Here is a 24,354-nt window from a genome sequence, read left to right as displayed (position 1 = left end):
TGGGGAGGAGTTATGTAAGTGTGAAAAGACACAGCTATACAAAGGATAAGGCAAAGAACTTAGGCAGTTATGACACCTGTGTGGTGGCGTCTATTGGAAACATTTTTCTAAAAATAGGAGGGGGGGGAAACGGCACACCGGGTCTGTCCCACTCCTTAGTAATAATTTCTGTAAACCTTTTAGGTATTGGAAAAACGTCAGTACACACCGGCACCACGTAGTATTTATCCAGTCTACACAATTTCTCTGGCACTGCAATTGTGTCACAGTCATTCAGAGCAGCTAAAACCTCTTCAAGCAACACCCGGAGGTTCTCAAGCTTAAATTTAAAAGTATGCAAAACAGAATGAGAAGCAGGAGGGAAACCAGACGTGGACTCCTTGCCCAATGTGCTTAGAGGGATATGGCTGCACCTCACTGACGAGGCCCAAAGGAGGCCGAAACGATCGTCTGGGGTTGTCATGTTCCTTGTTCAGAGGAGAATTGCCTGGTATTTCGGGGCTGGACTGACCATGTCGGCGGGATCAGACTGATATACTACAGGAAAGTTTTCCTCTGTGAAAAGCACAATTGGGCAGAAAGAAGCTACTACCAGGTGGTAACCGGGCCATAGAACAAGCTATTGATGCTGCTGTTCGTTCCCGGCAGACTGCTTCTCATTCTGTTTTGCATATGTAAATATGACCCTGGGGATAGTCTCCCTAAGGGTGATGGGGGAAACCAGACGTGGACTCCTTGCCCAATGTGCTTAGAGGGATATGGCTGCACCTCACTGACGAGGCCCAAAGGAGGCCGAAACGATCGTCTGGGGTTGTCATGTTCCTTGTTCAGAGGAGAATTGCCTGGTATTTCGGGGCTGGACTGACCATGGCCTCGCTTCCATTGAGTCGTAATTCAGTTTGCGTGCACTCGCAAACTGATAAATATGCTGTCGGAAGCAATATCGTTTATCGACTGTTTCCAATGGCGCGTTATACCTCGATATCGGCAGCCGGACTTCGGCTGCCGAAAAGATCTTCGCGTCCCATAGAAAGTAATAGAAGCCGTTAATCGATAAATTATACCAGGTTTCCAATGAAAGCGCTAACCGTTAATACATTGTCGGAGGCGGTCGATACATTGAGATATATTACCCCCAGCTCAACTAGGTGTAAAAGAGGAAAATTGTGCTTTTTGAGACCTATTTTCTATTGAAATTATAAAACTTGCAAATAATGCAAGTGTTTTAATGTAGAAATAAATTGTTATAAGTAATATTTATTGTTGTCTCATGTATAGAAATAGTTGAACTTATATTCTAATAGAAATATCAGTATATATTTAAATATAATAATATATGCAAGAACATATCTACAGAATGCAAACTAGACCTATGCCTAGGGCAGCAAGAAATATTACTTATATTTATGAAGTGTTAAATATAATTATATTAGAAAATAGTATTTGATTATTAAAAATATGGATAAGTGTTTTTTTATTTTTCTTGAGAAGCGATCACAGGTAAGAAGCACAGACGTTAAACGTAAATTCTATAGCGTAAGGTCGGGTTACCTTAGCAACTAATTGATTTTCAAGAAATCCGACGTCAGATGGAAGCGTTAACACGTTAACTTACAGCTACACGAAAAGAGCGACTGCGCGCAACACGCTAATCTTTTCAATGGAAACCTGGTACTAAAATGCAGCCGTAAATTACTTTTAGCTGTCGGCCGCTTCGGTAGCTTACGGCTCCATTTTTAACGACTCAATGGAAGCGAGGCCCATGTCGGCGGGATCAGACTGATATACTACAGGAAAGTTTTCCTCTGTGAAAAGCACAATTGGGCAGAAAGAAGCTACTACCAGGTGGTAACCGGGCCATAGAACAAGCTATTGATGCTGCTGTTCGTTCCTGGCAGACTGCTTCTCATTCTGTTTTGCATATGTAAATATGACCCTGGGGATAGTCTCCCTAAAGGTGATGGGGGAAACCAGACGTGGACTCCTTGCCCAATGTGCTTAGAGGGATATGGCTACACCTCACTGACGAGGCCCAAAGGAGGCCGAAACGATCGTCTGGGGTTGTCATGTTCCTTGTTCAGAGGAGAATTGCCTGGTATTTCGGGGCTGGACTGACCATGTCGGCGGGATCAGACTGATATACTACAGGAAAGTTTTCCTCTGTGAAAAGCACAATTGGGCAGAAAGAAGCTACTACCAGGTGGTAACCGGGCCATAGAACAAGCTATTGATGCTGCTGTTCGTTCCTGGCAGACTGCTTCTCATTCTGTTTTGCATATGTAAATTTAAAAGTAGACATATCTGAATCAGGTTTCCCCGAGTCAGAGACGTCACCCACAGACTGAAGCTCTTCCTCAGCTTCTGCATATTGTGACGCAGTATCAGACATGGGCCTTAAAACATCTGCGCGCTCTGTATTACGTCTAACCCCAGAGCTATCGCCCTTTCCTCTGAATTCAGGCAGTCTGGCTAATACCGCTGACAGGGTATTATCCATGATTGCCGCCATGTCCTGCAAAGTAATCGCTATGGGCGTCTTTGATGTACTTGGCGCCATTTTAGCGTGAGTCCCTTGAGCGGGAGTCAAAGGGTCCGACACGTGGGGAGAGTTAGTCGGCATAACTTCCCCCTCGTCAGAATCCTCTGGTGATAATTCTTTTAAAGATAACAGCTGATCTTTATTGTTTAAAGTGAAATCAATACATTTAGTACACATTCTCCTATGGGGTTCCACCATGGCTTTTAAACATAATGAACAAGTAGTTTCCTCTATGTTAGACATGTTTATACAGACTAGCAATGAGACTAGCAAGCTTGGAAAACACTTTAAATCAAGTTAACAAGCAATATAAAAAAAACGTTACTGTGCCTTTAAGAGAAACAAATTTTGCCAAAATTTGAAATAACAGTGAAAAAAAGGCAGTTAAACTAACGAAATTTTTACAGTGTATGTAACAAGTTAGCAGAGCATTGCACCCACTTGCAAATGGATGATTAACCCCTTAATACAAAAAACAGATTAACAAAACGAAAAATATGTTTTTTAAACAGTCATAACAACTGCCACAGCTCCTACTTTTGAAGCCTTTTGAGCCCTTCAGAGATGTCCTATAGCATGCAGGGGACTGCTGAGGGAAGCTGAATGTCACAGTTTGTAATTTTAACTGCACCAACTGTAACTTTTATACTATAACAGTGGAAAACCTCAGGAAACTGTTTCTAGGCAAAAATAAAGCCAGCCATGTGGAAAAAACTAGGCCCCAATAAGTTTTATCACCAAAGCATATATAAAAACGATTAAACATGCCAGCAAATGTTTTATATTGCACATTAATCAGAGTATATACCTCTGATAGCAAGCCTGATACTAGTCGCTATTAAATCACTGTATTTAGGCTTTAACTTACATTAATCCGGTATCAGCAGCATTTTCTAGCAAATTCCATCCCTAGAAAAACTTAACTGCACATACCTTATTGCAGGATACCCTGCACGCCATTCTCCCTCTGAAGTTACCTCACTCCTCAGACATATGTGAGAATAGCAGTGGATCTTAGTTACTTCTGCTAAGATCATAGAAAAACGCAGGCAGATTCTTCTTCTAAATGCTGCCTGAGATAAAAATAGTACACTCCGGTACCATTTAAAAACAATAAACTTTTGATTGAAGAAAAAACTAACTATATTTTACCACTTTCCTCTTACTACCTCCAGCTATGTTGAGAGCTTGCAAGAGAATGACTGGGTATGGCAGTTAGGGGAGGAGCTATATAGCAGCTCTGCTGTGGGTGATCCTCTTGCAACTTCCTGTTGGGAAGGAGAATATCCCACAAGTAATGGATGATCCGTGGACTGGATATACCTAACAAGAGAAATTGGGGTTTCATGTTCCTTTAAAGCAACATAAAACTCACATTTTTTCTATCATGATTCAGACAGAGTATAACATTAAACAGTAACAAATTTACTCCATTCTCATGGTTTTCTTTGTTAAAGAGAATACCTAGGTAGGTAGCGTGCATGTGTCTGGAGAACTATATGGCAGCAGTTTTGAAAGAGTGCTTTTGAGCACTAGCTGGCAGTAACTTTCTTACAAAACTACTTTTGCAAATCTTGCCTTATGGTGCTCCATACATGTGCACGCTTCTAATCCTACATACCTGCTTTTTAACAAAGGATTTCAAGACAAAAATATTTATATAAGTCAATTGAAGAAACCATGAAAGAAAGAAAAAAATTAAGTTTTATGCCCTTTTAAGTAACATTTATAAATAAAAAGAAAATGTGACCCGGCTACTTCATAATGCAACTTGCCTGGTAACAAGATGAAGTATTTTATCTAATGGCAAAAAATGTATAAACTTAATCATGCACCTTAAAGTGAATGTAAGCTTTCACCAATTAGTGCCCGTTTTTTTAAAGGATTACTTTCTGTTATAATTTTTAAGCCAAACAACTAACATATTAAAGTTAATAAACATTAATTAAAACCTACTGACCTATATTTTCTCCAAAACGAAGTTTCATAACGTTATAAAAGTTATATCTTTTATTCCCCGATGATGTCACGTTATCCTGCCCACTATTTACAGCACTGTGTGTTCAAAATACTTAAACCAATGAAATTGTGTTTAAAGCGCCATTTTGAAACCTAGGTATTGTAAACGGATTGGTACAGAGTAAAAGGATACCCACGGAGTAAGTTTGGAAAACAATTAAATTTGCAGACAAGATTTCTGATATACGGTAGAGATATGTTAATGAAATGCTATTGATAAAAAGCGTATTTGGGGTAGTTAGTTAGTAACAGGCATAGAAAATATTTACTTACAGTGGCCCTTTAAATATACTATTAAAAACAGGGGCACTTTCATTTATGAACGTTTACATTGCACAGTATTTTTACAAATTCTTACCTTCTACTTCTTCAAAGCCGGATCAGCATCTCCCGCATGCAGGTCCTCTATAAATACCAATGACTAAACCGGCTTCCTCCAATCACAGCTTCTCCCCAGAGCGTCGATCTCGTGAGGCCCTGCCGTGATTGGAGGAAGTCAGTTTCGTCACTGGTGACGTATTAATAGAGGACCTGCCGGCAGGGGATACCAATCCAACTTTGAAGAAGTAAAAGGTAAGTATTTGTAAAATACGGTGCAATGTAAACTTTCATCAATGAAAGTGCCCCTGTTATTAATAGTATATTTAAAAACCGGGCACTAATTGGTGAAAGTTTACATTCACTTTAAAGGGCCACTAAACCCATAATCTTTCTTTCATGATTCAGATAGAACATACTAATTTAAACAACATTACAATTTACTTCTATTATTTATTTTGCTTCATTTTTTAGATATCCTTATTTGAAGAAAAAGCAATGCACATGGGTGAGCCAATCACATGAGGCTTCTATGTGCAGCAACCAATCAGCAGCTACTGAGCATATCTAGATATGCTTTTCAGCAATGAATATCAAGAGAATAAAACATATTTGATAATAGAAGTAAATTAGAAAGATGTTTAAAAATGCATTCTCTTTCTAAATCATGAAAGAAAAAATGTGGGTATCTTGGCCCTTTAAGTTGTTTATAGGCCTTTAAAAATGACTGGCTGTAGACAGATATTTGCCTCTTGAAAGCAAGTCTTAGGGATAGGGTGCATGATCACTCTGTCCCAACCATCTCCTGCTGCAATGTCACATGTAACAGATGTAAAACTGAGCTTCCTAATTTCACTTCAAATTAATGCAGAGGGCCTATATTGTCTGTATATTCTCCTACTCATACCCTTATTGAAATATTACATTTGCTGTGTATTCATTGCCATGTGTCCCATCTACATACATTCATAGTGGTGCCCGAAATCTGATAGCTTTACTACAAAGAACTTTCAGTGTTCTCCCTAGGACCTTGTCAATGAGCAAACCACCTGGCTTATTTTACTGCCCAACCTGCTAAAATGTAATCCAATATTAAGTTAAACTTAGCAAATATTTCTCTCAATGTTTGTTGCACAAATTGTGCTTAAACCAATTTATGTTAAATTATGCAATTAATTTGTGCTTTGGATCGCTTAAAGGGACAGTATACTGTAAAATTGTTTTTCCCTTAATGTATTTCAAATGACTTGTTATACTAACTGCAGAGTATAAAATGTATGAGAAATTGCATTTTTAGGTTTATTTGTGCTTTGAAACCACAACTTACTGAAATGGGTGCAGCTTGCCGGTAAAATTAGATCTCATTATGCTATTTTGTGTACATATACTTGCTTCCTTTTCTTATATTTGTCTGTAAACCAAAGCTCAATACTACTGATTGGATGGCTAAATGTAGCCACCAATCAGCAAGCCCGATCAAGGGTACTGAACCAAAAATAGGCCCGCTCCAAAGCTTTCATTCCTGCTTTTTCAAATAAAGATAGCAAAAGAACAAAGAAAAATTAATAATAGGAGTAAATTAGAAAGTTGCTTAAAATTGCATGCTCTAACTGAATCATGAAAGAAAATATTTGGGTTTACTATCCCTTTAAAGAGAATAGTTACAAAAACAAAAAGGAATAGGTTATGTATATAGAAAACTATATGGAAAGAATAGGGGCAATTACAAAGAGGAATTGTCAGAAGGAATACGAGTTATATAGATACATTTATACTGAGCTATAGAAAGAGCTATGCAGAGAGGTGATATGAAGCAATAGGGAAGTTAAATGGGAACAGTTCCAAGAAGCAAACAAGAAATAAAATGTGGAAATTACTATTTTTATACTCATTTTATAGGGTAGGAGGTATAGGGGCCATCTGGTAGTAAATGAATCAATGGTTAGTTACTAATTAAAAAAGGGAGCCAAGCTGGTGGAATTAATAAAATACATATAAATATATACATCAGGCTCACAAGCAGGTGTAAGGTCTAAGAGGTAACCACTAAAGCGTGCATCTTAACCCCTTCACTGTCGATCAAGCCTTTGCAACACTTTAGAACACTGTTACACCCAAATAAATAGGTTCATGTGAGAAAATTATGTGTCTTTTTAATACAGTAATTATCTGTAGACAGTTTATATAAATTTGACAGTAAGGAAGTACAACAGACAGGTGTGTTAGTTTACTCAGTTTATGCGCACACAATAAAATAAGAGAGACTCATCAGCTCATTCTAGAACTGTGCTCTCCATACTTTAATAGATTTTACACTTTGTTGTAGGGTAGGAACAAATATTTACCTCTGTGTATTGTTGCCTAATGTAGGAGTTATCAGTAAACACCTTGAGATTTGTATATAAATGGCAAGATTTATCATTGCTATTCTCCTAAAAACATGCATGAGAAATAATTCCCCTATTTATCATTCAAAAATACGTCTAAAATTGGGCAAGTTCGACTAAAATTATCCTACTCTGTTCCCATTTGCCTTGGAGAACAACTGCTCCAAAAAAAGGGTTAAATTAGATCCTTTTAGTCGGATGTCTTATAGTACTCCTCATTCATTATTTTCTCCTATAGAGAATTGAAAGTTCTCCTGCAAGTTCCTGCATTAAACTTCTCCATATCTACTGTGGAAAACAGCATTAGAAATCTATTCTCTAGCAGTTGTAGAAGCAATGTTATAAAAAAGGGCTCTACAAAGCACTAAAATAATATATAACAAAGCGCAATAATACTGTATATTGAGGCCCAAAAATAATATATAACGGAGTGCAAAAATAATATAGAACAGAGCACAAAAATAATATATTTTGGGGCACAAAAATATTACATTAACCCCTTAAGGACCAACAACGTACAGGGTATGTCCTACAAAAAAAGGTCCTTAACAGATGTACCCTGTACGTCGTTGGTGTTTGAAAGCGGTGGAAGCGATCCTGATCGCTTTCATGTTATTGCAGTGATGCCTCAATATTGAGGCATCCTGCAATAACATTTTCTAGCAGTCCGATGCAGAGAGAGCCACTCTGCGGCCCTCTCTGCATCGGCCATCGATGGCCGTGATCGTTGGTAGGTGGGAGCTGATGCAGGGAGGCGAGATCGCATGCGAGAACCCTACACTATGGCACAATAAATGTTACGAATAAGGTGGAAGAGAGGACTGGGGAGGGTGGGAATTTAAAGTTAAAGGGATCTGGAAGGGGGTTGGATGTTGAGAGGGGGCAGCTACACTACAGAAAACATTGAATAATTTTTTAATAAAAAAACATTAAAAAAAACAAAACATTTTATTTCAAACTGGGTACTGGCAGACAGCTTTTTTATTTGATCGCATTTGGCGGTGAAATGGTGGCATGAAATATACCAAAATGGGCCTAGATCAATACTTTGGGTTGTCTTCTAAAAAGAAATATATACATGTCAAGGGATATTCAGGGATTCCTGACAGATATCAGGGTTCCAATGTAACTATCACTAATTTTAAAAAAAAGTGGTTTGGAAATAGCAAAGTGCTACTTGTAAACATTGGGTATTTCTAAACTCAGGACAAAATTTAGAAACTATTTAGAATGGGTGTTTTTTGGTGGTTGTAGATGTGTAACAGACTTTGGGGGTCAAAGTTAGCAAAAGTGTGTTTTCCCCCCATTTTTTCCTCATATTTCATATGTTTTTATAGTAAATTATAAGATATGATGAAAATAAGGGTATCTTTAGAAAGTCAATTTAATAGCGAAAAATGGTATATAATATGTGTGGGTACAGTAAATGAGTAAGAGGAAAAATACAGCTAAACACAAACACAGCAGAAATGTGAAAATAGCCCTGGTCCCAAACGGACAGAAAATGGAAAAGTGCTGTGGTCCTTAAGGGGTTAAGGAAGAGCGACAATAGAAGCACAAAAACAATGAAAACGTAGATCTATTTTCTTCCATGACAGTTTCTTGAAGAGGGGCGTTAAATCTACTAGTGGTGCAGTATAAATATTTCTATTGGTTTATATGGGGCTTACATGGAGAATAGTTGTTCATAATGAAACAACTTTGCAAGATACTTTATTTGTTTCGCCTAATTTTCATGAAATTTACCAGAACTTAAACTGCAACCGCTGACTTCTCAAGGCTAACTCTGCTATATATCTGTCCCTAATTCAATTTATCAGATAACAACTGTAAAACAATGTATTAGAACATTATAGCCATGTCTACCCTTGTTGTCTGGGGACTAAAGCCCAGACTGGCTCCTCCAAATAAGGAAAATGGTGGTTGGACCTTGGTTACTGATAAATAATTGCAGTAAAAAATAAATAAAATAAGGATATTAACCCCTTCCCGCCCTGACTTATTTGTCTACATTGGAACAAAGTTCCAATGTAAACAAATAAGTTAAAAAGTGAAATCATGCACTTGTTCATGCAATTGCGTGATTTCAATGATAAGATCTTGTCTGGGGGGGGGGGGGGGGGGAGTGCCTATGAGGCTAGGTACGCCCTCCAGCCCATTCAGGACTTGCCTTTGGCTTCAATACAGCCAAAAAGCTAGGATGTTCTCTGCCGTCCTAAGGGCGTTAAAGCTAAGTGCGGTTAGGATGGCATAGAACGTCCTAAGGGTGGGAAGGGGTCAATTTACCTTAAAAACATTAAAGGGACAGTAAACATTAGGAAAAACGTTACACAATTCTGCACTATATGCAGAATTATGGAACATGAGGGTAGTTTTTTGTGTTTTTTTTATTTGTAAAAGCCTTGTCACCTAAAACTATACTTACCTCTAGTGCAAAGCTGTCCTCTTCTGGGCGGCAGATTTTTCAAATAGAACGTCATGGTCTCACTGCCTATCACAGCAAACCTTATTGCACCATTGAACAACATGAAGTGTGCTCCCACGCTAGGTAATGCTGTTGCACTAGCGCGGGAGCACACTATGGCTCGCTGTGATTAGACAGTTAGCTTGTGACGAGCCATTTGAAAAAATAGCTGCACAGAAGAGGATGGCTTCGCACTAGAGGTAAATATAGTTTTAGGTGACAAATTAGTCATTTACAAAAAAAATACAAAAGGCTATCCTCATGTTACATAATTGCGCACATAGTAACATTTTTCCTAACATTTATTGTCCCTTTAAGACTAGGCTAATCTGTTTTTCAGTAGAAACATAACAGAAATGTCTTATCATTACAAGGTGTTTACTGTCCATTTATTTATTTTTTAAGTATTCATGTATAATGTTTGCAAAAAGCTCTTTTAAAAAGGTCTTGTTTGTTATGTTTGCGCCTTTCAAAATGTGTTATTTTTTTCTTCTTATCTTCATTTGAATACGTTTTAAAGGGACACTAAAAATGCTATTTTTTTCTATCATGATTCAGATAGAGCATGCAATTTTAAGCAACTTTCTAATTTACTCCTATTATAAACTTTTCTTCGTTCTCTTGCTGTCTTTATTTGAAAAATCAGGAATCTAAGCTAAGGAGCCGGCTCAATTTTGATTCAGCACCCTGGATAACCCTTGCTGATTGGTGGGTACATTTAGCCACTAATCACCAAGCGCAACCCAGGTGCTGAATCAAAACTGGGCCGGCTCCTTAGCTTAGATTCAAATAAAGATAGCAAGAGAAAAAAAAAAAAAAAAGATAATAGGAATAAATTAGAAAGTTGCTTAAAATTGCATGCTCTATCTGAATCATGAAAGAAAAAATTTGTGTTCAGTGTCCCTTTAAAACGTATTCAAATAAAGATAAGATAAAAAAAATAACATATTTTGAAAGGCGCAAACATACCAAACAAGGCCTTTTTAAAAGAGCTTTTTGCAAACATTTGTGCTTGTGTTTTTATATTCCTATCACTAAACGCATGCTTTATTCTGTACGAGCACTAGATACATTCTATGCAGTAAGGCAGGGCTCAATTCTCTAAAGCTCTCTTGGCCGGCGAGATTCTATTAGATACTTTGTCAGTATTACAAATGCCACTGTACAGTCCACTCACCAAGGCTATTTAACTAATTTTACATAAGAAAAATAAAGTTTTCTTGTAATTTTGCACTATTCAGTATGATATTAGGTATTTTGAAATTATATGAGGTTTACTGTGTACATTAAATATGACAGGTACATATGCTGCTCGTACCCCATACTTATAAACTCAGTTTGAATTACAATAATTAAAAAGGGACCCAAATGTTAAAGCACTTGAAAGTGATGTGCATAGCTATAAAAAGCTGACTAGAAAATATCACCTGAACATCTCTATATAAAAAAAGGAAGATATTTTACCTCATAATTAGTATTCACACCCCACTGTAACAAGACTTTAGTCCCAGGACTTCCAAGGGCGTGTGCATCTAGCATGTGCAAGCACAGTATTGTTATTTTCCTATTCAGTTTAAGGAAGTTTACTGTGAAACCTCATGAGATTTAATTGAAATCTCATGAGATCACAGCAAAGCAATGCAAGATCTCAGCACTGCTGATGTTGATTGGCTATTGTTCTTCAACTTGCAGCTTTACAGCAGCTATAACTGTTCACAGAGCACTTACTCCAGTGAGGTGAAGAAATGTTGAGGTAAATTATCTTCCCTTTTTTACATAGAGATGTTCAGGTGATATTTTCATGTCAGCTTTTAACAGTTATGCTGCATCACTTTCAAGTGATTTCGCATACGAGTATTATGTCCCTTTAAGTCATCACTGAGAATTCCTCAGTTTAAATAGACATGGCATTTAAAATAGAGATCAGACCAAAAAAAATAAAAATCTAAAAAAGGGAAGCAGGATGTGGACTTACGTGGAGTCGTGTCTGACCAACTGCCCGTTTTGCCTTGTGGAATTTTCACTCACAGATCTTTCTCTTTTTTGACGTCCAATACTCCGGGGCTGTGAATTGATACACAGCAGCCATTAAAGTAATTCATAATCAGATCAAGTCATGAATAAACAGGACCCATCTTTCTCATGCTATCACAAAATGTGAAAAGACAGGATGTAAAGCATTTTATATGTAGACTGAATCCCTCTCTTATTGTCTTTGTGAAGGCAAGAAATATATGACGTGATTATTTTTTAGTGTACTTAAATTTAATTTTCTTAGATCAAATATAAAAAAAATGGTATCACTTGCCTCATCGCTGTGTGGTGTGGGTCTCTCTAAGTCAAGAAAGTCCAATGGCCTCTCGCTGAGAGTTAAGACCCGAGGAGGTGTTTTCAAAGCCAATGGCTCAAATGGAGTGGTCTGGATAAGATCTAAGTCTGGAGGTCTTGAAAAGGATGCTTCTTCACTGTGACCTGAGAAAGAACAAAATTATATATCAAAAACACATACATAACACACACACACACACATATACATATATACAGGTGGCCCTCATTTTACAACGGTTCAATTTACACCGTTTCAGAATAACAACCTTTTTTTCCAGTCATGTGACTGCTTTTGAAAAGCATTGAGAAGCAGTGCATTTATTAAAATAGTCAGTAGGTGGAGCTGTCTGCTTGTGTTGTAGCAAAGACAAGCAAGCTGAAATTAATCAGACCTGAGCTATCGAGCAGATTTCAAAGGAACAAGATCTTCCTGTCTATAAATCAGTCCGGATTGGAAGGCATAGAAAGAACTGTTTGCAGAAAATGCAAGTGAAGTCTTTGTTGTGTGATTATTTTATTTGGTTTATAATGCTGTTTAGCATTTAAAGTCTTCATTTCAAAGCTTTAAAAATAATGTATTAGGTGTTACTTATGACAATTTTGAGAGGGGCCTGGAACCTATCTCCCTCACTTCCCATTGACTTACATTATAAACTGGGTTTCAATTTACAACGGTTTCGATTTACAACCATTCCTTCTGGAACCTAACCCCGGCGTAAACTGAGGGCTACCTGTATATATATATATATATATATATATATATATATATATATATATATATGTGTATATGTATGTGTATATATATATATATGTATGTGTATATATATATATATATATATATATATATATATATATATAAATTGAATTCAGTTGTTATTCTGAAGAAACTGATAAATAATACGTTCACATGCAAATATAGAATAGAGAACATTTACTTCTCTAACATTTTGGAAGAGTGCTTCTCTGTTAAGACTAAATTATATTGTTTCAAAACCTATACACTGTAGCTTTACAGAAGTTCTCAGAAAAATATATGTCTGCTTTGGATGTTTAAAAAGTAGAAACTGCTCTAGAAGGATGAGCTTTAAACGGGATATGAAACCCAAATTTTTTCTTTCATGATTTAGATAGAGCATCCAATTTTAAGCAACTTTCAAATTTACTCCTATTATCAATTTTTCTTTGTATCTTGGTATCTTTATTTAAAAAGCAGGAATGTAAACTTAGGAGCCGGCCCATTTTTGGTTCAGAACCTGGGTAGAGCTTGCCGATTGGTGGCTAAATGTAGCCACCAATCAGCAAGAGCTATCCAGGGTTCTAAACCAAAAATAGCCGACTACTAAGCTTTCATTCCTGCTTTTTCAAACAGAGCTGTGTTCTGGCTGCACTGTGTAAGCTTTTCTTAACACAGTGCATCCACAGTAAAGTGCTGTTTGAAGTGAACAGTCAAATATGCAGTAGAACTGCGAAGCAGCAGCACATTGATTGTTGACTGGTTCTCAGAATTTTTTCAGACCCGCCCCTTAGCCTTTCCCAGTCTGCAAAGCAGTTTTATCTGAATGTAAGACATTCTTATGAGCAATTCGTCTTTATTATTGCTACATTTCTATGTTAGAGTAAGAGAAAAGGAAACAAATTTATGCAAGAGATATTTTACAATGTATTTATTTGTCTGCAGCTAATTTGCAACCCAATATTCAACTGCTACAATATATAATAAAACTTTTAAAATTGCTTTATTCTCCAGTTAACCAACACACATTTAATTGGTGCCTTAGTGTAACTGCCTAATTTAAAAATAACCTGCAGAAAAATTTAATTGCAGAAAGAAAAAAAAAAAAGTTCTAAATCTGGGGTCATGAGATGAATAATTTAATTTCCCTACTAGTTTTCAGAAGGTGCCTTGATCAGCACCACTTTTAGGTACATCAGAAGGAAGAGGGGTGCTAGAAGACTGTACAGCATTTGCAGTAAGAAACTAGCCTCATACCAAATGTAAACAGCCCTAGAAGCTTTCCACATGGACTCCACCATATCCTTTGGAGTAAATCAGAGTCTGGTTTTTACCTCCAGTACACACATTTCCCCTATTTTACTTCACAAAAACAACGCATAGAATGAATTTTAAACTTTTGGATTTTGGTCCAGCATAGAAGTTAAGGCACTATGTGCCCATATGAGGGTTAAGAGATGCTAATGAAGTCATTAAGGGGAAATTGGACACAGGTTTAAGTAGAGTATTTTGGAATATCTGGGCTCTTTTGCTCCTTTGTTTCCCTATTTCCCTCTGTCCTTCATTTTCACATTTTTATAGGCTTTGATTTTCTTTTGTCGTCAAATGTACTCTTCATACATTCCCATATGCTCATTTACAGAATTATTATTATGTCAGCTATCACTAACCGGACACCAAAATCCTCTCTGGAACTTGCATCATAACGCCAGAAACAGGCATGTGAAACTGATTTTTAGTATCCGATTCTGCGCTGTTTGAAGCCACTTTGAGCTTTTCTGGGACTCTCATCTTCTGACTTATCGCCTCTGTATATTCAATTTGATACTGCATGCGATTTATCTCGGCCATCTCTGCGGCGGGAGGTGAGAATCCTGTCCCGTTCATCCTAAAGAGAATAATATTTCCCATCAATCCTTTAGACAGAAAAATTATCCATTTGCTGATCTCTATGTATATAAAACAAACAGCACTTTACAAATGGGTGTGTTCTTATTTATATTTCATACCTATGTAAAAAGGAGGAATCTTTCCTCAAACTAATATGCTTGTTATTATGTGCAGTCGTGTTTAAAATGTAATGAGAAGGGACAATACTAAACAATCAAATGCATGTTAATTATTAATACTCTGTAATGGCAGAAGGATAGTAGGTCCCCGATGCTAAGAAAAAGAGCTATGGCACATTTTACCCTCTAGTAAAGCAAGTCTCCGTGGCTTAGCAGCAAGCAATGTGAGAAATAACAGGAATTAGAGTGACATTTGAAAAAATAGAACAATAACAGCTACTAATAGTAATTTATTGAAGAAACAAATCTATCCCATCATCATACAACTAAACACATACAAGCTGAAATATTGTTGTTATGTATTAAAGGGACAAAGTGCAAAAAGAAAATGCTCTGGGTTATTTTATTTTTTTTATTATTATTGCGTGGATATAACAGTCTCTTAAACCCCTACAAAGGGGTTAAATACATAGTTAAAATCAGCTCCAGATCAGCAATGCACTACTGGGATATAGCTGAACACATCTGGAGAACAATATGCAGGTAGCTACCAATCATTAGCTAGCGCCCAGTAGTGCTCCTGAGCCTACCTAGGTATGCTTTTTAATAATGGATGCAGTGTCTTCAAATCCCATGCTCCTTATGAATTATTAAATTTTAATTTTGACTTTCATGTTCCTTTAAAGCATCTGTGGTCAGTGGTAGGTTAACATCATCTTAATTCACTGCATGCAAGGACTGTGGTAAGGGAGACGTTGTGGATGTACCCTTAAAGGGGCAGTAAAGTAAAAATGAATTGTTCGTGATTTGGATGGAGCAGGCAATTTTAAACAACTATCCAATTTACTTCTATTATCTTACTTGCTTCATTCTCTTGGTATCATTTGTTGAAAAGCATTCATGGTTAGTCTTAGAAGCAATAATCTACTACTGGGAGCTAGCTTGTGATAGGTGGCTACAAATATATGCCTCTTGTCATTGGCCTACTTGATGTGTTCATCTAGCTACCAGTAGTGCATTTCTGCTCCTTCAACAAAGGATACCAAGAGAATTAATACAATATGATAATAAAAAGAATTGTAATAGAATTTAAAATTGTATTATGCTATACCTGAAGCATGAAAGAAAACTTTGCTTTGAAAAATACCAGATCTCATAATCCCTGTGCCATAAATCTTAGTTTTAGCTGTACTAGACCTTGCTTAGAATATTCTGTGGCTCACTCTGTGTTGACTTTTCTGTGTGATCGTCCACCAAGAAGTTTAACAACACATGTAGTGCTAAATTCACAGCTATAATAATGCACTGATGGGCAAAATGTACCATTCCTGCAGGCGGACAGGTTCACAAGTAGCGATTTATCCGCTTGCAAACACCACTATTTTGTTGTGCAATTCCAACCCTAGTTGCGCTGGAGCAGGGCATATCAATCAACCTAAACTAGCGAGTGTCAGAGAGTGATTTATCTCGCCACCGCTGAGGTTTGCGGAGAGGAAAAAGAAGCCGTTTATGCTCATTAAAATATGTGGCAGGCTCACTTATGCGAACCTGCTCCACATTGCCCAAAAACATCAACATATAAATATATATACACATACATACACACACACAGTGGATATAAAAAGTCTACGCACCCCTGTTAAAATGTCAGATTTCTGTGATGTAAAAAAATGAGACAAAGATAAATCATTTCAGAACTTTTTCCACCTTTAATGTGACCTAAACTGTACAACTCAATTGAAAAACAAACTGAAATCTTTTAGGTAAAGAGAAATAAAAATAAAATAATATGGTTGCATAAGTGTGAACACCCTTTTATAACCGGGGATGTAGCTGTGTTCAGAATTAAGCAATCACATTCAAAATCATGTTAAATAGGAGTCAGTACACACCTGTCATCATTTAAAGTGCCTCTGATTAACCCCAAATAAAGTTTAGCTGTTCTAGTAGGTCTTTCCTGACATTTTGTTAGTCGCATCCTACATCAAAAGCAATGGTCCGCAGAGAGCGTCTAAAGCATCAGAGGGATCTCATTCTTAAAAGGTATCAGTCAGGAGAATGGTACAAAAGAATTTTCACGGCATTAGATATACCATGGAACACAGTGAAGAAAATATGGTGCAACAGTGACATTACCAAGAATTGGACGTCCCTCCAACATTGATGAAAAGACGAGAAGAAAACTGGTCTGGGAGGCTGCCAAGAGGCCTACAGCAACATTAAAGGAGCTGCAGGAATATCTGGCAAGTACTGGCTGTGTGGTACATGTGACAACAATCGCCCGTATTCTTCATATGTCTGGGCTATGGGGTAGAGTGGCAAGACGAAAGCCTTTTCTTACGAAGAAAAACATCCAAGGCAGGCTACCTTTTGCAAAAACACATCTGAAGTTTCCCAAAAGCATGTTGCAAAAGGTGTTCTGGTCTGAGGAAACCAAAGTTGAACTTTGTGGCCATAATTCCAAAAGATATGTTTGCCGCAAAAACACTGCATATCCCCAAAAGAACAACATACCCACAGTGAAGCATGGTGGTGGCAGCATCATGCTTTGCATGACAACGACCCAAAGCATACATCCAAATCAACAAAGGAATGGCTTCACCAGACGAAGATTAAAGTTTTGGGATGGCCCAGCCAGAGCCCAGACCTGAATCCAATTCAAAATCTGTGGGGTGATCTGAAAAGGGCTGTAAACAGGAGATGCCCTCGTATTCTGACAGATTTAGAGTGTTTTTGCAAAGAAGAGTGGGCAAATCTTGCCAAGTCAAAATGTGCCATGCTGAAAAACTCATACCCAAAAAGACTGAGTGCTGTAATAAAATCAAAAGGTGCTTCAATAAAGTATTAGTTTAAGGGTGTTCACACTTATGCAACCATATTATTTTAGTTTTTTTATTTCCCTTTACCTAAAAGATTTCAGTTTGTTTTTCAATTGAGTTGTACAGTTTATGGGTCACATTAAAGGTGGAAAAAGTTCTGAAATTATTTATCTTTGTCTCATTTTTTTACATCACAGAAACCTGACATTTTAACAGGGGTGTGTAGACTTTTTATATCGTGTGTGTATATATATATATATATAAATTAATAATCATAAATCGCGATTTGACATCAGATCAAGGAGAGAAAAATCTTACTATAAAATATTCTACTTTTTTTATCATCACTTTCACAGTCAGTTATCTGTGGTTAATGTAAAAAAACATGGCAAATTTATTTCGCAACTCCAGTGAATCGCAATGGACTAGACCAACTATTATTGTGTATGTTGTGATCAAGATGAATTCACATATACATGATATGCATCATTAAACTATTTCTAGAAAAATACCAATGGCACTACCCAATTAATTTCTAGGACTTACTAAATCCTTAACTATGGAGTATTATATCTATACTCTTCTAGCTATGTATCAAATTGCGCTATTTAATAAAATAGGTGGTATAGACCCCCTAAAAAGGATACATATATACAGCACTCTAGGTTGTGCAATTGATATAGACACATATAGTTTAATAGTGTTCAAATGTATTGTGTTGGCTTTATATTAATAGTTATAACACTCTGAGACCTCTTACTAATTACCTGATTAGAGATATTTTATCCCAACTCAGCTCAGGCTGTAATGTTTACACTGTATCATCAGTTAGGTCACATGTGTGAGATTGTTTTGAAGTTTTCTTTTTTTATTTTATTTGAACATTAATAAAGATTATGGTTTTATGTTACACTCACAAAATCACCCTATACATGTGAACACTATCAAACTATATGTGTATTTCATTTAGGTTTTCATTACCATCTTAGTAGAGCTTTAAAAAAAAATACATATATTAAATCCTTGAGTATTTATTTATCTACTCTCTGTTTATTGGACATGCTCTGTTTCACTGCTCATTTCACAACCAAGGATAAAGATGTGAACCATAAACAATAAAAACGGAAAGCACAAATCTGCATGATGAACGGTCCATCCCTCCATATCTGTTATCATGCAGCGAATCTAGCAGAAGTGCATGTCCTATTGAAATGCAAAGTATACTGGGTCTGAGTGCCTAATATTGGGGTCTTAATGGTGTCGTCCTACCCATGAGTCATGACACAATCACCTGACTACAACACACTGTGTGACAAGCGCTGCAGTCCTATTTAGTAGACAGTAGGTTGATGCATGAATTACATGGTCACTCGGTGTGTACAAAGTATATACATAATTAAAATATTATTTGTTATATATAACTCACGGCTTTTTCTTCTTGATGTTAACGATCTTCAATGGATGACCCTATCCAGCCACCGTATTCCGGAAGCGGTTTGTGCACATGATCGCAGAAACTGTCAGGAAGTGCGGAGGAGGAGCATCAGTCACTAGTGCTGTATTTGCCACTGGTTGTTTATGTATCATTGGTATTTGGTAATATATAGGTACTACGTATAAAATGGTGTATTTGCATAATGTGAGGTAGATTACTTATTAATATACACTGTAATATTGTATTTCTCTTCGTTTTATACCAATTGTCTATAATGTTTAATACAGAGATGTGCACAATTTTCCCTTACTAGACCCTTACTTATACCAGAGTACGTTCGAATTTAAAAATAAATCATATATTCTGTTGATTCTCACCGTAAGTTTGCTGTGTAAAACATTGTATGCAGCGAGAATGTTTTGTCTTATCTAAGCTATTTCAAAACGTTTAAAGGGACATGAAACACCACATTTTTCTTTCATGATTCAGACAGAGCAAGTGATTTTAAACAACTTTCCAAATGGCTTCTTTTATGTAAATTGCTTTATTCTTTTGATATCCTTAGTTGAAAAGCATATCTAGGTAGGCTCAGGAGCAGAAATGCATTACTGGGAGCTGATTTGTGGCTGCACAAAAATGCCTATTTTCATTGGTTAACCAGATGTCTTGAGAGAGCTCCCAGTAGTGCATAGCTGCTCCTTCAAAAAAGGATACCAAGAGAATGAAGCAAATTGGATAATATAAGTAAATTAGAGAGTTGTTTAAAATCATATGCTCTAGAATCATGAAAAATAAGAAAAAAGAAAAATGTTGGGTTTCATGCCCCTTTAAAAGTAAAACTAAATTATGATGCCATATAACAGGAAATTCTGCTGTCAATGGTGATTAAGGTCTAGATTACAACTGTGGCGCAAACAAGAGGGTTTTTGCCTGTTAAATTGCGCTGATATTACAAGCTGAGCGCTAGCACAATTGCAATTTACGCTAGAATCTTTACCGTGATTTCAGACCTGTGGGTAACTGGCGAAAATAAAAAGTGCCTCAAAATACACTTACACTTATAATAACACTGTGTAATAAAAATATTGCACAAAAAAGATATGAGATCTCGGTAGTTAGAAAAAAATAGAGATACATACATATACATGTCTAATGATGTATATGTATGTGTGTATTTACAGACATATACACATATAAACACATAAATATATATGTACACACATATAGGCGCCCATTTTACAAGCTCCGTAGTGAGCTTGTGGGTCCGTGTTCTGAAGACTCGCCAGAAACAGCAGTTATAAAGCAGCGGTCACAAAGACCGCTGCTTCATAACCTGTGCGCCTGCTCTGAGCAGGCGGACAGACGTCACCGGAAATCAACCCGATCGGGTTGATTGACACCTCCCTGCTGGCGGCCCATTGGCCGCGAGTCTGCAGGGGGCGGTGTTGCACCAGCAGCTCTTGTGAGCTGCTGGTGAAATGCTGAATACGGAGAGCGTATTGCTCTCCGCATTCAGCGAGGTCTTGTGGACCTGATCCGCACTGTCGGATCAGGTCCGGCAGACTTTGTTAAATAGAGGCAATAGATAAGTGTATTAGAGCCTTTTGCCGTTAAAGTGAAAGTAAACCCTAGCGTTGTACAAATGCTAGGATTTACTATTGAAACAAATGAAGGGCACTTTCATTCATGAGATACTTCATGTAGAAATCTCCTTTATTTGATTCAATCGATCGCCGTTTTTTAGCTGCTACAGCAGCCCACGGCTAAAAAAAATTTGGCTAAGAGGTGACGTTTTCACCTCTTAGCCAATAGCAGTGCGGTAAATCCGTCTTGGCGCCCATGGGAGGCGGATTTACCGCACTGCTATTGGCTAAGAGGTGAAAACGTCACCTCTTAGCCAAAATATTTTTTTAGCCGTGCTCTACTGTAGGAGCTAAGAGCGGCAAGTGATTGAATCAAATAAAGGAGCTTTCTACATGAAGTATCTTATACTTCATGAATGAAAGTGCCCTTTATTTGTTTCAATAGTAAATCCTAGCGTTTGTACAACGCTAGGGTTTACTTTCACTTTTTAAGTTGATGAAAACATGTGAAAACTATTTTATGCAATATTCATATTTAACCCTTTCCTGCCGAGGATAAAGTGTCTACATCGGAATAACTGTTCCGATGTAGACAAATTGAAATCACGCGATCGTGCATACGATCCCGAGATTTCAATTATTGGATCGGGTCTGGGGGGGCGTCCCTATAACGCTAGCAACGCCCTCCAGACCGCAATCAAATCTAGGAAGCTCAGAAGGCTTCAGGACAGCCGTTAGCTATGACGTTGTATTCCGTCATAACGGCGCTAAAGGTTAAAGGGATACTGAACCCAATTTTTATTTCATGATTCAGATAGAGCATGCAATTTTAAGCAACTTTCTAATTTACTCCTGTTATCTATTTTTCTTTGTTCTCTTGATATCTTTATTTGAAAAAGCAGGAATGTAAGCTAAGGAGCCAGCCCATCTTTGGTTCAGTATATGATTTTGGTGCTAGAGATTACTACAAGGCTGCGACTTCCTCCCCAAACCCCCCTTTGCAGTTACTCCATCTTAACTGGACCTTATCGCACTAAATACTATCCAACAACATCAACAAATCTACAGATTGCTGTATTAAAAGCCTCAGACTTGCTATCAACGCTAATGGAGATGGCATACATGTGGGAATAGAGCATTATGTATCGTCTCTATCGGCACTATATACAATTAGAATCCCCCATGCAGGCCCTGATTACCAAAGCACCAATGGATTATATGAGCCTTTATGCTACAAAACATTCAGCACCTGGCGCAACTCCTGGTCATTCAGAAACAAAGCCTATACCTATACCAACACAGGCTTGGATTTGCACTGGGAGCAATGTGAAGAATGGCAAAAACAAGAGGCCTTCCCTGCTAACTCTTAATATAAGTAGCACAACAAAGTAAATGATCCCGACACCCTGCTTATACATCTGCATACCTATGTCTCTACTAAACCACCATTTCTGGGTCCTGCTTCTACCGGACAGTTGGGAGTCCCGAGGAGAGTGGATTCGACCTTGATGCACACAAAGCTTCAATATGCACATGTAAGGGCCACCTGGATCTTTACAGCCATCCAGACTGTGCCCTCCTAGATTAGGAGAACTATTGAAGATCAAGTTCTCACTGACAGGCATTGCCAACCCACTGCTCTAAGTACTGAAGTTGATACGATGTAGCCTCTGAGCCGCCTGGCTGATACCAAGCAGAGACTTTCTAGGTTTTTAGATAAGCCTCATTCTCAACCTTACAAAGCACCACATATCTTACAAAAGCCGCATAGTCCGTGACCTATCAAAGATCCTACGCAACAGATCCCGATGAGTATCCACCTTACTCCTATTGTGGAAATATCTATGAGTCTAGAATAGGTTAATTTGGAATCTCTTAATACTGTCATATGCAGCATATATTTTACTTGCATTAATGTACAATAATGAAAATCAATCCGCTTCTATGTTATTTGACTATGTTGATATTCTCTAATAAACCAAATTTTTCTTTGAATATGTCAGTCGTATTTCAAAATATGTCATACATTTGTTGCAGTAAGTGTTTTACCTTGCTAATTTTACAACACAACTTAAGAATATGTAACAACTCCAAATCGCACTTAACACGAATAAGGGACATACGATCTTACTCATGTGTAATCTTGTCATTATATAAGAAACTTAACATGTAATCTAGATCCTGTGCTTCTCTTAGGAGAATCCCATTGGGTTCTATTTATGAATGGCCTGTCCGACATGATCCGACATTGCGGATCATGTCCGACAGACCTCGCTGAATGCGGAGAGCTGAACTGCTGGTGCAATGTTGCCCCTGCAGATTTGCGGCTAGCAGGGGAGTGTCGCCAGAAACATGGGCCCTCAAGCTCTTGATAGATAGGCCCCATTGCATTTAGCTTATTAACAATCCTGTCCTTATCCTACGGCTAGCTGCCAGGCCGTGGGCGAGGGTAGATCACTGTTCTTTATATATATATATATATATATATATATATATATATATATATATATATATACATACCATTATCTTGTAGCACAGGAATCTACCTATTTAATTTGTTTTTACCAGATTTATAAAGGATCATTGGGACTATCCATACATTTCATTACTTGTTTACCAGAATGCTATTCCTATGGGGTCCATTTTTTATTCTTACTAGTTAGCAACTTGAAAAGTTTTTCTAGTTTTAATATTTAAAGGGACAGGAAACCCAAAATTGTTCTTTCATGATTCAGACAGAGCATACAATTTTAAAATGTTTTCCAATTTACTTCAATTGTTTAATTTGCTTCATTCTCTTGTTCACCTTTGCTGAAAGGTTTATCTAGGAAAGCTCAGGATGAGGAAAGAACCTAGGTTTGAACTGCTGATTGGTTGCTGCTTATAAATACTGATAGTCATTGGCTCATCCATGTGCTCAGTCAGCAACCAGTAGTGCATAGCTGCTCTTTCAACAAAGCATACCAAGAGAATGAAGAAAAATTGATAATAGGAGTAAATTAGAAAATTGCCTAAAATTGCATGCTCTGTCTAAATCATGAAAGAAAAAATGTGGGTTTCATATTAATTTCAAACAAATTAGTTTAATTCCTTTTCAAATCCACTAGGTGGCCACGTTAATCTAGTAAATAGAGCAGGGATGCATTGCTTTCAAACATGTCAAATTTACTAACCTTACCATTAGATTTTATATGCCATCTCAGCTAGCACTACGTTTACTATTATATATAATTAAAGGGATACTAAACCCAATTTTTTTTTTTATTCAGATAGAGCACCGGTTCCCAAACTGTGGGGCGTGCCTCCCCAGGGGGGCGCAGAGCTCTTATGGGAAGGCCCGGGAATAGGAGCGGAAGTGTTTGTTTTTTTATTTTATTCATATGCATTGCCAAACTCCCCAGCAAACAGCAATGTGACAGGGAAACTGAGCGTCTCCTGAGCACCTTCTGAGCATCTTTGGCGTAAGTACAGACGGCCAAGAAGCGGGCTCTAATGATAGTTTCCTTGTCTCTGTAACCGCAGCCCTTATTGTGAGAGCTGTAATTAGGATGCCCCTCAGCTGGTACACGGATGAATGTGCTGGCTGTTCCCACTGTAGAATAAGATTTTGCCTCACAGCTATATAGATATAATATTGATATATTCATTATAAGAATATTATATCTATATTCTACAGTGGGAACAGCCAGCACATGCATCCATGTACCAGCTGAGGGGCAT

The 24,354-nt window shown here is 37.5% G+C and overlaps 1 protein-coding gene and 1 long non-coding RNA gene across 6 annotated transcripts in view; one reads left to right on the top strand and one right to left on the bottom strand.

Annotated features, from left to right (window-relative positions):
• The window catches only part of MFF (mitochondrial fission factor), a 140,243-nt gene that overhangs the window by 104,523 nt on the left and 11,366 nt on the right, over nucleotides 1-24,354 (bottom strand). For 3 of the 4 annotated variants that reach the window (XM_053709839.1, XM_053709841.1, XM_053709842.1), the window contains exons 2-4: nucleotides 14,459-14,676; nucleotides 12,036-12,199; nucleotides 11,703-11,791 (exon numbers count right to left, since the gene is read on the bottom strand). In XM_053709839.1, the coding sequence (XP_053565814.1) occupies nucleotides 11,703-11,791; nucleotides 12,036-12,199; nucleotides 14,459-14,675 (470 nt within the window). In that variant the 5' untranslated portion in view covers nucleotide 14,676. Of the gene's footprint in view, nucleotides 1-11,702; nucleotides 11,792-12,035; nucleotides 12,200-14,458; nucleotides 14,677-19,042; nucleotides 19,119-24,354 lie in introns of those variants that run through there. The other variant, XM_053709840.1, reaches the window with a different exon arrangement.
• Nucleotides 19,144-22,629, top strand: LOC128656122 (uncharacterized). Of its 2 annotated transcripts, none has more exons than XR_008401974.1 (2): nucleotides 19,144-19,223; nucleotides 21,537-22,629. It is a non-coding gene; the product is annotated as an uncharacterized LOC128656122 (long non-coding RNA). The 2 variants fall into 2 exon arrangements; XR_008401973.1 differs by having other exon boundaries at nucleotides 19,147-19,212.

This window comes from Bombina bombina, chromosome 4 (assembly GCF_027579735.1).
Source record: "Bombina bombina isolate aBomBom1 chromosome 4, aBomBom1.pri, whole genome shotgun sequence".
Classification (NCBI taxonomy): domain Eukaryota; kingdom Metazoa; phylum Chordata; class Amphibia; order Anura; family Bombinatoridae; genus Bombina; species Bombina bombina.
Note: the sequence above shows the minus strand (reverse complement) of the source record. Positions and strands in the feature narration are given on the sequence as shown.